The following is a 17,647-nucleotide window of genomic DNA, read 5'->3' on the forward strand; positions in this document are numbered from 1 at the left end:
CATATTCTCGTGTCCAGTTTGACTTTTCACAGGCAGATGATCCCGAGTACAGAAGTGTCTGTACTCGTTTAAAGCTTCTTCAACCGTTCTCACTATATTATAAAAGATGACGTAAGAAACCTGAGCAAACAGCTAAATATAAAAAGCTTTATTTGATTCTTTCTGAAAAGTATTTCATATTCAGTTCATTCTTTTATTTTCACATTAAAAAACTAAATTCTGCACACATTTTGTCCTGAATATAGATCTGAAGTCTGTAAACTAATCTTTTATTTGAAGATGAATATAAATGATATTGTTTGGTTTGGTTTTATTCACTGATCCACTTCTTCAGCCTGCAGGTAACTGGAACAATCGGAGATCTTCTTCAGCTGTTTGGCACTCAGAGTCTCGGAGCACATGGGGCACACCGACTCGGTTTCCAACAACCTGCACACACAAACAGTTCAGTGAAGACTGAGGACAGTGAGTGAGAGGGAACTTCAAGGGATACACTTATTCACTCTCTAGTAGGAGAGTCAGATGAGAAGGAGACATTTAGCTTAGCACAAAGATTCTTTGAAATGAACATGTTACAAAAAAACAGAAAAAAATGGAGTAAAAAGCGAGCTAGTTTGGCAGTGATGTTGCTACGCACAGTAAACTGATGAAGTCTGAAACAAACAATCAGGCAGAGAAACATGAAGATGATGTCAGTAAGGTCCAGACCTCGTTTTTATAAGAACTTTTTAAATGTGTTCTTAGTATAGTCAGGGTGGTGTCAACTATTTGCTGGTACAGTATTTAAACACATTTTCATACAGAACCTCAGCTGTTTGCATGTGTGTGTGCAGTTTGCATGTGTGTGTGTGTGCAGTATGTGTGTGTGTGCAGTATGTCATGAAAGCGTGACAGTCTTATAAACTTTACAAATTCTGAATTTCAGATACATTTTGAACATTTGTGAATTTATCTGTTAAATAAAACCATACCAACAACAAACATGAGTTCAACGCGACCATCCCTCAAGAAACAAAAACTATATTTGGGACACCTTCCTTTATCACAGGGAGCCTCTTAAAGTAACGACCTCTGTGTCCCGTAGACGGACTACATCAACATCACTGCTGGGTATTAAATCCTCTCTGAAACTGAGCCGTTAAGATGTACAAGATAAGTATCCCAAACATCAAACTTATGAAGGGTAAAAGTAATCTTGACCTGCAAATACTAAGATCTACTTTATATTCAGAAACTGCTGTTGAGTAGACCGTCATTTAGATGATCGTTTTTTAAAGTTAAAGTCTTAAGTCAAGATTTGTCACATTTCTGTTGTGATTCTTAACCATGATGACTCTGCTGCTGTGGGTCTAAAAGTAAATGATTAGGAATATGTGATCAGTTCATGTAACTATCTGAAAAGTGGAGGTGCTGAAGGTTTGGTTTATTAGTAAAGTTGACTTACAGAATGAACTGTGAGTAGAGAGCAGGAAATTCACAGTGTGGACACACACACCAGTCCTCCTTCAGCATATGACGACCCTGAAAAAAAGACACAGATGATGAGAATGTGGTCCGAGAAGAGGGGTGAACTATTTTGTTGAAAAGGAAAAACAGCACGAGTTTATGACTGGGTTAGTGAATGTGTGTGTTTGTACCGTGGCGATGCAGTACGGCAGGTTGTTCTTGCAGGAGATGCACAGCAGATCGTTCTGTGGCAGCTGGAAACCACAGAAGGGACACGGGGTAGTTTCCTCTTCCAGCTCGGAAGTATCCGGACGTCTGTGGTGCAGTGGACGAGAAGATGAGATGTAGAGCAAGAGATCAGTAAAAAGGAAAGAGGTGATATATTGGAGGAGGTGAAGTACATATGTGTAGAGGGAGTTTAATGTCTTTCAGCATGAGGTAAAGAAAAGTGATGAGCATTCCTCTCACCGAACCATCGCCTCGATCTTCTTCCTGTACTTTGGGTCGATGTCGTTTCTGTACTCTGGTCTCATCAGCATGGCGGCAAAGCTGAAGGCCGAGTTCTTCAGGCCGGCACGATGACATTCGATGACTGTGGACGTCAGAATGGGAACAACATCTACACACACACACAAAATCAAAGGTCAAAAGTATTCAGATTTCAGCTACATTAAAGCATATTTTTGATGTTGTTGTTTTTAAGTGTGAAAAGGTTTATTCTGTGTGAACTCACGTGCAGGAAATTTGCTGATATTGTTGCTGACACGAATGAGCATGCGCGCTCCTTTCAGGTGATCTACCCGCTTCACATGGACCTACAGAGAAGGACACATCATGTACAGAGTCACTCACATACACATTACATCCAGTTTATCTTAAGGCCTCATTATAAACATATACATTAATATATGATGAGGCCTCAGACGAATATATTTGAGGAGTTTTCTGTTGCTGTTTGTCCGTCTGACGAGCACTTTGAATATAACTGAGGCCTTTGTTCTTGATCATAACAAACTCATTATATGAACACGTTACATCAGATGTTTCATAAAGCGTCTGATTGTGGATTCCGTCTCTGACTTTTTTAATGATGACCACAGCCTTTATATGTTGGTTCTCCAAACTGAGTGGAAAATGAGCACATGTTTGTGTGTAAGCCTCCTTCTTCACAAGTGTGGTTGAAAAGTTTTTGGGGAAAACAAACACCTTCAAAGCATTTCAAGAGGGTTTCCAAATAGCTGTGGGTGGGGGAGGAGTTGGGTAATATCTGGACAACATGTCATGACAAAGATTTTCCACCCTCTCCTCAGTGTCATCTCTACAGAAAGCTCTGGGTTAGAGTATCAAATACTCCTCATTTCCTGGACATTATTCATACACATGTATGTGCATTAATTCATTTGAGCTGATCTCACCTTGGCCAGCAGGTAGGAGTGCAGGATCATCAGGTTTGTTGCCATCTCAGCGGGGATTTTAATCTTCTGGGACTGCAGCTCCGTGTACATGCTGAAGAGCACGTCATGGGCGTTACGGTAGTTCCCTGTGGGAGCAACAAGAAGAAATTTAAACAAATGGAAATAGTGTGGAAAACTACTGCGGCTTTATTTTTTTTTAAAGGTATTTTTGTACCTGTACTCTGCTCTTCTCTGGCGATGATGATGGCGGTGCGTGCGGCCTCCCTGTACTGCTGCAGCGCCATGTACAGACGGAACAGGTACTTTGCATCCTGAGGAGAAGAAAGAGAGGTCAATGTGACATTAGATCGTTTAAGGGCACAGCTAAATACAAAATGAGGGTCATTTTATGAAACTGAACACGATCCTTTGAACAATATGGGTAAGAAGAGATATGTTTTTTTTTTTTTATTGGTATCTTCTCTGTTGACAGGTGGACTGTGGCTTGTTTCTTTTCATCTTACTCTACAGTAAAGGCAGCTTAATTTGTGCAGCACTGGAGTTCAAGACTAAGTTCCCCAAGAGGTCAATAAAGTGTAGTATCACATCACATCACATTGTTCAGTATCCTGGAATTTAAAAAACCATCGTGTAAGATTTATTTTCAGAGTTGAACTCTCATTCAGTAAGATCTTAACACTACAAGGTAATCCGCTCCTTCAGGAGTATGTAGGTGCGGGTCAATAAGCATCTAGAGGAGGTCAGCAGTGGATACACAGAGCTACAATTTTAACTGTGTGCGTGCCAAACACACACTCTTTGAAAAGTGGGAGGAGCAACTGAGGAGAAAGATTTATAATACGTACATACACATAATATATGGGTTTAAAAACTGTAAATATTAAACAAAATCCTGTAACCTGGAAATTCAAAAACACAAAGAGACAGACATACATGACAGTGGATTGATTACCTTGGGCATGCCGTCACTCTCTCCCATCAGGTAATCTATCAGCTGATTGGTCAGAGAGAGGTCCTTTGCCTGACCCACCTGAAACACACACACATCCAAAATAACACAAATGAATTGTCACATGATAGCATGTAGGAACTAGGGATTTTCACCAGAGCAGAATTCAAACTTTGATATGATACTAGTTCAAATGAAAATACTGATACCTGTCTGGGGCTCCTAATATTCAATTTCTTGTTTGTAATGACCAAAAACTGCGAGCAAACTGTCTTAATTGCACAAATATATTGTCACATCCTCTGCTGTCTGTCTGCTTGTATGAGGCTTATTAGAACTTTAACCCCAAAACGACTGAAGACATCATCATTTTCCAACCTGTGAATTAGAATGAAAAGCACAGCTGCTCTCCGTTCTGTCCTTAGCTTGTCTACTAACCCCCCAATCATGAGAAAAGTCCATCCTCTCCGTCTTTTGCCTGCTCCACTTTTCAGAAAATGTGTGCTCAAACAGGCTGATTGGAGATTTTCCCTTCATGACATCACAAAGGGCAGTAACCCCTCCCCCAGGTGGGTGACCCTCCCACAGCTAGGTGTTTGTTCTGACCCTCTGAGTCTGCCTTCTCACCGTAAACAATAGGGCATGGAGCAAGAAAGCCAGAGACACCCAAGTCCTTCCAGAGAGGGGGCGTGGTCAGAACATATTTGACTGAAGGTCTGTCGTTTCTTTGAAAGCTTCTGTACTTTTGATCATTGAATTAACAGAGACTGTATTGCTGTATTAAAGTATCAGACATTTTGACACTCTTAGTGGGATATTTAGTTTGTCACTATCGCTCTCACCGTCTCTATGGCCATCTCCACCGCCAGGTTGTCCTCAGTGCTGGGACACTTGAGGAAGTGCTTCAGCGCCTGAGTCACAGTGAACAGAGAGAAGAAGAAAACACATACATACAGTGAGTCATTAACTGTAACAACATACATAAACATTAAAAAAAGGTTTAATTCAAAAGAGTACTTACTCGGCTGTACTGCCCACACTTCTGAAAGAACTTGCCCGCCTGCAGGTGTTTCTTCTCCCCCTCGAAGTAGAGAGCGATGCTCTGGTAGTCCTCCTGCGTGGCCTCAGGACCTGATGAGCACAGCAGCAGGACAGAACAACAGCGTACACATTCAGTGACCCATTCTGACTTTATGTTTCAATCTTTCAACCGTGTGTGGTTTATACACCACACACACAGAAAGAGACTGACCGATGATGTCAGCGTAGACCTCCATCTGTCCGTGCTGCTGTGCCAGTTGGAAAGCTTCATCGTTACACTGAGACAGCACCAGGAAGTTGATGGCTGAGCCGTAGTCGTTCAAGCGCAGAAAGAACCTGAGACACACACACACACACACACAGTAAGTTTTGTAATAACAAAGGCTAGTTTGAATTATAGTGCTTTCAGACTTTCAGAAAATAACTCTTGAAAAACTCCTGATAATAGCGTATTATTTATTTTGGTAAAATCGTTTGTAGTTTCAGTTAACGTAAATGTTTTTTACATTTTAGTTTTGGTTAGTTTTCAGAAACACATTGGTTTCTTCTTTTGTGTTTTTCATAATATCTTGACTTAAGTGTAGGCTTGTATTTTACAGTTGTATTATGTTGTTGCTAGAAAGGAAAATAAATGATTTATGATGTAAGGTCAAAATCTGCTTCTTTCTTTATTTGGTATAACTGTAATTTGAATATCTGTAACAATAGGAGGGTTAATTTGTGAACATAACATCATTTTACGATATCTACACGGTTACATACAATGTTCTCTTGTTCGTCCTACCTGGCGACCATCTTTGCTCCATCGATGCTCTGCGTCTCCTTGACGATGCGTACAGCGTCCTCAGGGTTGTTCAGGTGGTCCAGCAGCACACGTATCATGTTGTCCCAGTCTTTGGCACTCTCATACGCCTGTGCAGCCTCTTTGTATCTGGAGAACACATCAAACACGTTATACATAAACCCTTCTTTAGTGGCTTCATTCTCCTCAGTGTGACAGACATTCAAACCCAAGAACATACTTTCCGTCCGCCTCTTTGGCCTTGGCGTACTGCAGGTGGATCTTTGGAGAGGACACGTGTGGCAGCAGATCTCCCACCTTTGCCCTGAGCATGGATAAAAATACAGTTTAAATGTATAAAGGAGGAGGGACACTTACAGGTCTGAGAGTCAGTGTGTGTTGTTTGTCTCACCAGTTCTTACAGCGGATGTAGACAGACGCAGCCTTGTCATAATACTGGCCTTTCTCATAGAGCTGAGCGGCTTCAGAGAATTGCTGCAAGAGAAAGAAAACAAACCAGCGAGAAAGATATGTGAGAAAAAAAAAATGCACTTAAACACAAGTAACCTATATTATAAAACACAAACAAGGCTGACTCTGTACCTTCATGCTCTCCAGTATGGCTCCACATTCCTTCTTAAGGACTCTACTCGGGTGCTGGATCGCCTGAGCGGCTCCTCTCCTGATGTCGCCCATCCTGATGGACATCCTGGCTACACCCGCTTTACATGCGTCGTCATGCTCCTCAAACTGCAGGACGAGGAGGAGAAAGAATCACATGAGAAAGAATCGTCTGGAGTCATGAGTGAGGTCCTGTGTAGTAAGCACAGACTGTATAAAGCACTGATGTAGTCATAGTGACGTCATCGGTAGGTTTCTGAAGAGGCGTTTTAAAGCAGAATGATGGGGGACGCCATATTGGAAATGCTGACTCTACATAACTTTCCGTCAGCTGATCTGCTGTCAGACAGAGTTGGGAGGTTAGGTGGGCCTTACCCCTCCTGGCAAACTGCTGCAGTTCAACCAGCTGTCAGTCAAAGCAGCTATGCCACTAATTGTGAAAATGTATGAATAAGGCTTAATGAAATCAACCCCCCCCCCCCCCACAAAAAAAAAAAGAAAAGAAGGTTTTTACCAATATTGAGTATTGAGCTATTTATACCAAATGTGTTTTATGAACCAGGCTGTAAATATTTTTTATTTCTGAGTCTTTTGCAGCCACATGTGGAACTGCAGTTTTTTTTGCACTTTTGCATTTGATTCATCTTTCAACACTGGATGTTGCTGCTTGGTAGTAATTATATTATTCATAGTAAGTAGTATTCATCTTCATGCTAACAGTGTGAAATTAATTTTACAATATTATTCAAGCAAGCTGAGATAAAAAAAATGATAGCACTTACTTTAGCATCATGGGTCATGCCTTTTTCATAGTGAGCAAGAGCGTTCACATAGTCTCCACTAGAGAGAGAGAAAGAGAGAGCGAGAGAGAGAGAGAGAGTGAGCGATAGAGATAGAGAGAAGTTTATTTACAGGGTAGACTGATGATGATGAGTGGTGATTAGAAGTGTAGTACAAATACTTGATTAAGATATTGAAATAAACTTTCTGGAATCTGTTACTATTTATCAAACTGTTTACTTTTTTTTAAATTAAATCTTTTTACTTTTTCAGTTTTACTCCAGTAAAGAAGGTGAATCAGTACTTTCTCAGGGTTCTGTTACACACGTCTCTGTTCTTCTACTTTAGTAAAGGAGGTGTGTACTTGAGTCATCTCTGATTATGAATATATGAGTGTGTTTGCCTCTACTTACATAAACTCCAGATGGACGGCGTACTCTTTGGATATGAAGGGAATCTGGTCTTCTGCTAACCTCTTTGCCAACATGAGAGCACTGTCCCAATTCAGCAGGTTTCTCCTCATCTAAAACACACACACACACACACACACACACACAATATATATATATATATATGTATAATAGGGCACTACTTAATAACTTCCCATACTTGTTGATGAAACGACATGAGCGGCTGATTAAACATATAAAGACTGTCGACTCTTTGTGTGTGAATGTTTTTACCTCCAGGGCAGCGATTGGGCAGCTTGAGGACATGTAGAGGTCCTGGGCCACATTGTAGTCCCCTAGAAACATGGCCAAATGCCCTGCCAGTAAATTCATGTCCTCTGTTCCCTGAATCCACAGGGAGAGAGTGATAGACAGAGAGGAGGAGGGTAGGTGTGTCAGAGTTGTCGCTGTGTGTCACTGAGAGAGAGTGTGATATATTAATAATGGTCTGAGTTTAAGTTGTACCTGGGTGCCCTTCAGTGACAGCACCATGCCCACATCCCCGCTCATGCGGTACACCTGGATAGCCAGATCCACCTCCATGTGGACCAGACAGGCTTTCCCTAACTCTGCCCAGTCTGAGCTACTGCCGGCAGACTTACACAGATCCCACGCTTCATGAAACCTGGAGGGAAAACAAATAAATTGCAGATTTTTTAATTTACTATTAAACGTGTACTCTTGCTCAGTGGGAGCTAAACAGCGTACAGATCTCTCTCTCTTTAAAAAAACAAAAAAAACAAAAAAAACAACTTTGATCATAACTTGTAACTATTAATAATGCCATTACAGCACAACTTTCAGTATTAAATCTCTGATAACGTTTTCCAGAGATTAGATTAACAAACCAAATATATCATAAACTGACTACTAACATAAAAACTTAGCACATAAATAAATCTCCTCAAAGCTTTCTTTCCATGTGTGAACACATCGTCTCCAACATGGCTGACCTCTTGAGCAGTAGAGCTTGGCCGAGCTTCTTGCTGAAATCCAGCTGTGAGTCTACTGGTGTGCCAGCGGAGCGCTTGAGGAAGGGGTGAGTGCTCAAAGCCACTTCACTGGTCTTTCCGCTGGCTGTCTGACACGTGAGCTCTCCATTGTGCAAGAGCAAAGGCTTCTGGGAAAAGAGGAGAGGGGTGCTACCCACCAGCACCACTCTGGGGCCTGGAAAGACAGAGACAGGGAAGAAGAAGTACATTTTAATAATGAGCCTCCTGTTGTCAGCTCATCATTACATTTTTTTTTTTTGCATTCAGCATCAATATATTGAGTTTTTCTGCTAATGTGAGCTGGCCCACATGAATAGGACAGTAAATAACTTTAAAATGAAGGACCAGTTCTCCCTGTTTAACATTTTAGAACTCAATCGCAGAGGGGTAAGTGTGTAGTTTGTGTGACGGTGTGGGATCGCTCACCGTATATGGTCGTTTTATGCAGCGCGTAGGTGTAAACCTTGTCTTCATCATAAGCTACAAACACTCCTCTGTCAGCGTGCCAGTTGTCCCACAGCACTCCAGTGATGGTGGGAGAGAAGTTTGGGAGCTCAAAGCAGGTGTTTGTTGCCTGGATGGACACACACACACACACACACACACACAAACACATTATAAAAAAATAAACTACATAAAAAACAACATGATCTATTATAAAGAAACTCAACCTGCTAAATTAGTGCAAACACACTAAATGCAACAGGACCACAAATGTTTCATTTGGTTGATTTACCTCCACAAAACATTAAAAAAACTTGTCCTGCAATGATATTTTATTACTGGATATTAATTTACCCAGTTTAATCAGAGGTCAGTGGAATGTGACCTTTGTTTGACCTTTCATATCAGGTATCACTCTAAATTAAAGTTCTATTGAGGAACTTTCTGTTTTTGTCCATTTTGGCGCCCCCTTTAGACGGTGTGATATCCCATATCTATTTTTACTCAGTCCTGTACATGTGTAGGGAGTGTTTTCTAACAAAAAAATCATCATCTGCTTTCTTTAAACAGCTATATTTATCACTTATTGTGAAGATTTGCTGTACAAAAGGTGGAAAAAAGCTTGTTTCATTAGGGTGCTGTAAATCATCTCATTTGACACAAACCCCATAGCAGACATAAGAATCATTAAAAATGACAAAGTAGAAATACTCAATCTTGTCGCTAATAGTCTGAGTATCTTTTGTAGGTCATTAAGAGGCGTCAGTATTCATTTCAGTCAGTTTCATAACCAATTAAAATCTCGTCACGGGAGCTTTAACATTTGTAAATTCTGTCTTGGCACCAATATAATTTTTGTTAAAAGCATCCGTTGACATCCAGAAAGTTTGACCGAAATCTGTCGGGGGAAAAGACACTAAAAGTCTTTAGTAAGTATTTCTACTGACGTTTGTAGGAGAGAGCAGGAAGCCGCCATTCCTCTCGTCAATGAAAACCAGACGAGTGCCGTTTAGGTCGGGGAACACTTTCCTCACACCAACCGTGTGACTGTAGCTGCTCACTGTTTCCCAGTCCTCCACCAACACACACACCACATGACCTGACTGAGAAAGATAAACACAGAGAGAGAGAGAGGATAACATGCATTAGCAAAAGATAAGTGAGGATAACGAGGAGGGGATCGGAATGAGAAGAGGACAAATAAGTATCTTGGAAAACACATTTACAAGGCTACAGTAGAGTGAGGAGAAGATGTACTCATATCATGACCTTCTTAAAATAATGGTAGGATTTGCTGTGCCTTACATCGGTGCTGTAGTAGAGGAAGTCAGCGGTAAGGGCGTGGCAGAGGATCCGACCTTTTATCTCGTCATCTGGAAACAGCTTCATCTGCTTCTTCTCCTCCAGGTCTTTGCCTTCAATCTAAACCCACACACAGTCGCATGAACCCTTCTGTTTATCCATGTTCATAAGAGCAGTGAATGGTGAAGCCGGCTCAATAATCGCTCACCATGTGAAGCTGCACTTTTCCCTCAAACAGAGCTGCTGCGTAGTCGGAGTTAAGGCACATGCTGGCTATTGTCCCCAAGTACTCAATGTCCTTTAGCTTCTTAAAACCTGAGTGATACAACATTGAGGTGATTCATACACTCATGCAGGGTTGAATAGTTATCAACCTCACACAACACCTGGTTTACTGTTTCACACTCACACACCAGGTTCATGGTCGACCAAGGCGTAGAACCAGGCTCTGTTGTTCATTCCCACAGCCACATGGTACGGTCCCATCGCGATAAAAGTCGGCTCTATTTCCACTTGTATGGCCACAGGACTTTCCTACAAAATAAAATATTTACTTTTTACTTTTTGTGCCTTTATCAGAGAGACAGGACAGTGGATAGAGAAATCAGGGAGAGAGGGAGCGTGGGGAATGACATGCAGTAAAGGAGCCACAGGTCGGACCCAAACCCGGGCCGCACGCCCGTAGAACCACAGCCTCCACACATTTTTAAAAATGAATTATATACGTAATGTATGTAGTTTTTCACATTCTGCGATTCTATCCTAAATGTTTGTGTTTTGCAAAAAGACTTACCAACTTCACCTAATGGATTCATATATTTAATTTTAGTGTTCAGAGAGTCATTTGTGTGTTTTGATCTTTGTAATACAGGGCTCAGGTTTTCTCCATAAAACGACTCATCAAACAGCATTCCTGTATTTCATTCAAAAGTAAATATTAATGATTTTTTTCTGCTGTAAATATCTAAACATTGGTGAAACTGATGGTGTAAGTAGTTAATTAATGTCCAATAATTGTCCTGTATACCGGTAGTTCATTTTACTCCTACTTGTATACCTGTTATGTGTACCTTTTTCATTTATTTTTATCAATTGTATCTAAACTAATTTTTATTAACTTTCTTGATTCATTGTGATTTATTTTCTCTTTGTGTTTCTGCAACACCTGATGTGTGTTTGTGTGTGTGTGTGTGTGTGTGTGTGTGTGTGTGCGTGTGTAACCTCACCCCTTCAACCTGGTTGGACACCGTGACCTCCAGCAGCGAGGTGAGGTACGCCAGACGGGTTCCAAAGCTGCCACCCAGGATGGGCAGCTTGGTCAAAAAGACGTGCAGCGTCCCTTTCTGTGTGGAAACCGCCAACAGCTGTCCGTCATCCGTCCAGCTCATCTGGTCCAGACCTGCAGAACGAGAGCGGTAGGCCGGTAAAGGAGACGTGGACACTGTTTAAAAGGAGAATCCTTTAACTGACAGAATGGCTACAAAAGAGAAGTCTTTCTCACCTTTGGTCTCGTCATCCAGCCGAACTACGTTGCTGATGTCTTTAAGCTCTGACAGCTCGTGGATCTTTATGCTGCAACAAGACAAACAATTCTTGAGTTCAAAATAAATAAATAGATTGCTGCTCTGTTTCACTTGAAAGCCTGTGTGTACCTGTTGTCCCCACAGGAGGCGGCTTTGTTTAACGACGCTGAGATGGCCACGCTGTTGAGACTGTCTTTGTGGTTGTGGGCCTGATAGAGCTCCTGCCCGATCTCCCTGATGTGAGTGGAAATAACCACAAAGTATCCATGGGAGAAACCGATCAGTATGTACCCATCACCATACCTACAAGACACAGAACACACCTTAGTACAAACATCTCACTACAGTGGATCAGTAACAGTGGGCCATGGCGTGCAGGAGTGTGTGATCGTGTATTTTACCAGCGGTAGGACACAATGTTTCCATAGTGACGCTGGAAGGTCAATTCTATCCGGTTGTCAGGGTCATTGAAATTGAAGAGCATCAGTATCTTCTTGTCCACAGACACACTCACCTGAAGGAGGAGAATGTGCAGAAAGGAAAACAAAAGAAAGTCAAATTAAAAGTGAGCATATTTAAAGGAATAAATCAAAGTAGGTAGACAACATCAGAAAGAGCACAGACTTACGGTGCTCTCTCCAACAGCAGATCTTTCATCCGTCTTCATCACCGAAAAGAAAATCTCAGCAGGCTCACCACGAAGTGTCGTCTGGAAACAGAAGAGATTTTCATTAACTTCTCCTGGCTCTGACACTGCTCTTTAATGGCATCTGTTTGCTGTTTTGAAGTTTGAGTTTCAGCTTTTCCATGTTTGTTTTGCTCTTCTTTATCAAACACTGTAAAGTATGACCACCGTCAGATTACTTGCAGCACTTTTGGATGCTCATAATGTGAGGGAGTGAGACACCAATGCACATATTTACTCCAAAGGGCTGGTATGAAAATGTAACTATAAAGTGTTTTTGTCAAAATAAGGACACATTTGCACTGTCAGTGAGTTAATACACTCCTGCGTATGTGTGGCTACCTGTCGGACCGTGTCCCCCTCGTGATTGCTGATGCTCAGAGTGTTGTCATCACTACCCAGAGCAAGTAGATTCTGAAAATTCCAGCACCCACAGGTGATCTTTTTTGTATGTTTACCTGGAAATAGAAGAGAGCAGATAGCAATACATAGAGAAGGCTAACGAAAGCATCAACAAGTATCTGCTCAACTGTGTTCTGTGTGCATGAAACATTCAGAAAACTGTGTCTGTCTGTTTGCCTTTCTTCTCTCATTACACATTACGTTGAATCTAAAACGTAATGTTACATGTATTGAACATGTTCAGGAAGTGAAACATCCACATTCCACCTCAAATTGAAAAGCAGAACGTTAACATTTTCATCTTTCCAACAGTTTAAGACATTCATGACATTTCAGTCATTGTGTATCCTGCAGGTCACAAGCAGCACCTATAATAACTCATCCTCTGATGATTATATAAAATAGAGCAACTAAGCAATTAACAATCTAAGACATGAAGCATTCAGATATGTTAAGTTTTGATCATTTTGTTGAAATGCTAATCTTTAACTAGATTTAACTTTATCTTTTAACTTTAACTACATGCTTTTTAAATGTCCCAATAAAACATTAAAGAAATGCATCAATTACCCAGCACAGGGATCTTGCGTGAGGTTTGCTGATTGTAGATCAGCAGGTTTCCTTTAACTGTCCCGACTGCCAACAGCGGGCTGATCTTTGACCACAGGAGGAAGGACATCTGGTCTCTGCAGAAACCAACAACAGCAAGAACAAGAACATAACCCAGAGTACACGGGCTGATTCAAAGCAATATCACATCTACTCTCGTCTTATAAACTGAAAGTTGAGCAACATTGACTATAATTATGAAAGCCTTAAAGCCGCCATCTAACTTCTGCCCCTTCAGATACTGTACATGTTCGACTCTTATCATACTTCATGCCGCCCTCTATCTGTGATATCTTGTTGACACTGGCATCCCAGAGGTAAATGGAGCTGGATTTTGCAGCTATCACTGCCAAAATGTCCCCGTCTTTATCCCAGTCCATTCCAACACAGCGTCTGGGGGGATAAGGAGAAAGAAAAGAAAGTGGAATAAAAAAGACTTGTTAACAGCCTAAACTGAAGTTAAAACATAGTTTGAACACTTACCCTGGAAGGTTGAGTTCAGTCCACTTTTGTCCATGCCGATCAAAAATTTTCACTGAGTTGTCCTGTCTGAATAATTAGAAATAAAATGCACATTTGATTGAATATGTTTATGTAAATCCTGTTAGGAAAAGGAGATAATAACACATCTTTTACAAGACTACATTTCCTAATAGAACAGTTTACTCACCCAGCAACAGCGATGTAATTACCAAGGGATTTCTGCCACCTATAGAGCAGATTAGAACCGGCCCAGGCTTTGTCATCGAGGATAAAAACGCTCTGTGAACACCAAGAAATTCTTTTCAGTAACATCTATTTGCATAACAAACTATTACTCATAACATGGACTGGACTGAAGTTGATTGATTAAATTTATTTCAGACATATCAAATAAAATCAAACATATCAAAAATACAAAACAAAATGAAAAGCACGAAAATACAATAAACAAAAAACAAATTGTTCAAATTATTTCACAAAAAAAGAAAAAGAAAATTACATAATACATTCAATTGATATGCCTGAAAAGGAGTAGGAAGAAGTATAAAACTTATTTAATCCTACCCCTTTTCCACAGCTCAATAATTAATATTTATTAAATTAAATTAACTTCCTGTGTTCCTTATAAACTCTCTATTTATACAATCTACACAAATTGACTTGCAGGCAACAGAATAAGAGTTTGTTTGGGCAGTTTTTTCAATATGTTATTGGTTTAAGTTACAGACTGTGTGAAACAACAACAACTAACAACAACAACTCTCTCTCTCTGCTGTTTTACATTACTTGCTGCTATTTATCATATCAAGTCACTTTAATCATCACTTGTCACTTTATCTTGTCATTCTCTGCAAATACTGTCTCAATTCTCAATTCCCCCTAGTTAACTTCAACATTCATTTTGTACTGTATATACCCGATGTTTTTATTTTTATTTTTATTTTTATTTATCTTATCTATTCTGTTTAATGTGTATTTTGAGCTTTCTTGTCTGTGCTGCTGTAATGCCCGAATTACCCCTCCGGGGATCAATAAAGTATTATTCTATCCTAAATGACAATGGCAATGTCTTCCCTAAAATATGTCAAAAGCATGTCACTGTTTAGTAACTACTGAACAGCTGAAGATCTATGTTATGTACGTTTTTATTGTATATGATGCTGAAGGCTGTATATTAAAGTACATTTAACATCTGACACTACGTTTAATTTCAACAACCCTAAGAAATAAAATTAAAAAAAGCTCAAATGCAACATGAACAACTTTACATGGACACAAACTGCCATGGATTAAATGATTTTGGCTGCACACGTAATGCAGGAAACCAACCTGAGTCTGTGTTTTGTGATTCATTGAGATAGCATTGGAGCTGGTGACACTAAGAGACTGGACAAACTGATTAAGAAGGCCTGCTCTGTGATAGGCTGCAAGCTGGACTCTTTTGTAGTGGCGACAGAGAGGAGGACTCTGAACAAACTGTTATCCATTATGGATAATCCTGATCAGCCTCTGCACACCCTACTGGACAAACAGCGGAGCAGCTTCTCCAAAAGACTGATTCAACTCCGCTGTCACAAGAACAGATACAAGAAATCTTTCTTACCGGAGGCCATAACTCTGTACAACAGCTCAGAGAACTGTCATCATAATAATATCTGTCTCTCCTTACTGTAATCTGTTCTGCACATGTTAAATTTACAAATTATCCCTGCACTCATGTTCACTTCATTTGTCTGTCTACTCGCCGTTATATTGAATAGTTTCTGCTTATAACATGTCTACACTCATGCACTTTAACTTATGTCAATACTGTCCATTTACTACTCTGTTTTTGCACATTTACATTCAATCTTCCATATTTAAGACTAGTAATGCTTAGTGAAATCCTGGTTGTATATATTCTCATTCTTACTTTTGATATTTTTAGTGCTTATTTACTTTGTATTTAATATTATATTGTGTTTAGATTTGCTAACATTGTGTTTTTTACTCATATTGTGTGTTTGGACAACCTGCTGCTGTAACGCCACAATTTCCCAGTTTGGGATCAATAAAGTAATTATATTCTATTCTATATCTAAGAAGAAGAAGTCTGTTGTCTTTAAAGAATACACTAAAAGGTCTTATTGTTTATATTTAACTCCACCTGAGATGGAAAAGCTGCCTGATACTTCCCGTAAAACGCTGGCCGTGAGTACTCCCAGGTTTACACCTTTGCACATGAAACAGCTGGTGTTATCTGACTCACCTGAACTACTTTAAAACATTTTAAACTGCTTTAGTTTGGTGTCCACAAGTGGCCTAATTAACACCACCGTTAGCAAGTAGCTAGGTAAACTAGCCGCACAGAGCATATCCATGTGAAAAACAAAACAAACCCGGAAACAAAAAGCAGGAAATACTGCCGGTGTTTAACATAAATACGCTGATACATACCTTCATCTTAATGGCGTTTTGTTATATAGAGTTTAAAATGATCTTTTCTGTTCAAAACCTCTTCGACAAAACCGATTCATGTTTCCCACAATGCATCGCCTCGAAGCGTCTTTCCAAGGCGGTGTCATGGCAACAGCCATTAGCCAATGAGCAGCCTCTAAATCAGAGCTGAGATGACTGTGATGGAAGAAGATACTATAGGCATCCTGAACACAAACAGCTTTTTGCTCAAATTAAGTTGTTTTCAATAATTTAATAGTTTTTTCTACTGTGTTGCCAGTAAACATTAATGTAATAAAAACATTTAGGCTTCTTCCTGTTTATTATTGTGCACAGAGGAAGAAAGGCTGGGATGACATTCCTGAACTTTGGATGACAGACGGACAGAGACTCTGCAAGGCTTTTGTTTTGGCATTGGCTATGGCACAAAGTAGTCTGGGTTCAATATATTTTTACTATACAGCACATTTTTCATCGATCAATAATATACATTTCAGACAACCCCATTTGAATTCCACACAACCCAACGTGAGGAAAGCCAACATCTGCCCATGATGACTTTCAGACTTAAATGAGCTGGACGAGCAATAGAAACACAAACTTTGATTTCCGTCTCTCTTCTACAAGGATTAAAAGGACAGCAGACAAAGAAAGAGCTTTAAATCCTCTAAGCATGTTTACATTTTCTCTCCTTTAATTAAATAAAGGCATTTGAATCACAATCACTCTGAAAAGTACCAGAAAAAAAATCATGATCTAAAGAATAATTATTTCTTATTTCATTTAATCTATATATTATTTTGTAGTTTATATCTATTTATTTAAATAAAATAAATAGATATAAACTACAAAATAAAAAATACTAAATGGGGACTTGTTCACTCAGATTAAAAAGCAGAATTTTTTGTTTTTCCCAATAACCTGTCAATACGATTTTGATAAATAATACAAAAAGAGAGCCCAACTATGTATTCTTGTATAGTCAACGTAATTATAACGCATAATATTATTTTACATTCTGTTTTTATATCCGCTCGTACAGTGTCGACGCATATAGTGTGCTTCCACCACAGATACAGCAGAGGGCGACCTCACACAAAGTAAATGACTTAAACAATTCTTTGTCCTTGTGTTTATGATATCTGCCCACTTCTTCTGTTATCCTGCAATCAGTTAATAAAGATCTATAATTAAAAGAAACACGATCTTCAGCTCCTCTGACTCTCTACCAAACAGACTCTCTGTATTATCCCTATAATATATTATTACTTATTACGTATATTTAACAT

The 17,647-nt window shown here is 39.8% G+C and overlaps 1 protein-coding gene across 1 annotated transcript; it reads right to left on the minus strand.

Moving 5' to 3' along the window:
- Positions 1 to 133: 133 nt before the first annotated feature.
- wdr19 (WD repeat domain 19) lies at positions 134 to 16,482 on the minus strand. Its single transcript, XM_061065171.1, has 36 exons — positions 16,359 to 16,482; positions 14,110 to 14,201; positions 13,923 to 13,988; positions 13,707 to 13,832; positions 13,401 to 13,516; positions 12,771 to 12,886; positions 12,372 to 12,452; positions 12,145 to 12,257; positions 11,873 to 12,046; positions 11,722 to 11,792; positions 11,447 to 11,619; positions 10,634 to 10,754; positions 10,429 to 10,535; positions 10,224 to 10,340; positions 9,866 to 10,021; positions 8,901 to 9,048; positions 8,436 to 8,649; positions 7,948 to 8,107; positions 7,717 to 7,827; positions 7,447 to 7,556; positions 7,036 to 7,093; positions 6,236 to 6,382; positions 6,045 to 6,127; positions 5,874 to 5,957; positions 5,636 to 5,782; positions 5,063 to 5,187; positions 4,832 to 4,941; positions 4,653 to 4,721; positions 3,814 to 3,891; positions 3,076 to 3,172; positions 2,862 to 2,986; positions 2,180 to 2,261; positions 1,915 to 2,065; positions 1,638 to 1,761; positions 1,445 to 1,521; positions 134 to 429 (listed from the first exon to the last, which is right to left on the minus strand). The coding sequence occupies exons 1-36, from the start codon at positions 16,362 to 16,364 to the stop codon at positions 315 to 317; spliced, it is 4,050 nt and encodes a 1,349-aa protein (XP_060921154.1). The 5' UTR covers positions 16,365 to 16,482; the 3' UTR covers positions 134 to 314.
- Positions 16,483 to 17,647: the final 1,165 nt, after the last annotated feature.

Source organism: Labrus mixtus, chromosome 2, assembly GCF_963584025.1.
Source record: "Labrus mixtus chromosome 2, fLabMix1.1, whole genome shotgun sequence".
In the NCBI taxonomy this organism is placed as follows: Eukaryota; Metazoa; Chordata; class Actinopteri; order Labriformes; family Labridae; genus Labrus; species Labrus mixtus.

Bases quoted from the DNA above. Each gene is read 5' to 3' on its own strand.
- wdr19 (XM_061065171.1), bottom strand. The intron at 13,989-14,109 runs GTGAGTAAACTG...CTAATTATTCAG, and splicing joins AATTACATCGCTGTTGCTGG to ACAGGACAACTCAGTGAAAA. The intron at 11,620-11,721 runs GTGAGAAAGACT...CTCGTTCTGCAG, and splicing joins GCTGGATGACGAGACCAAAG to GTCTGGACCAGATGAGCTGG.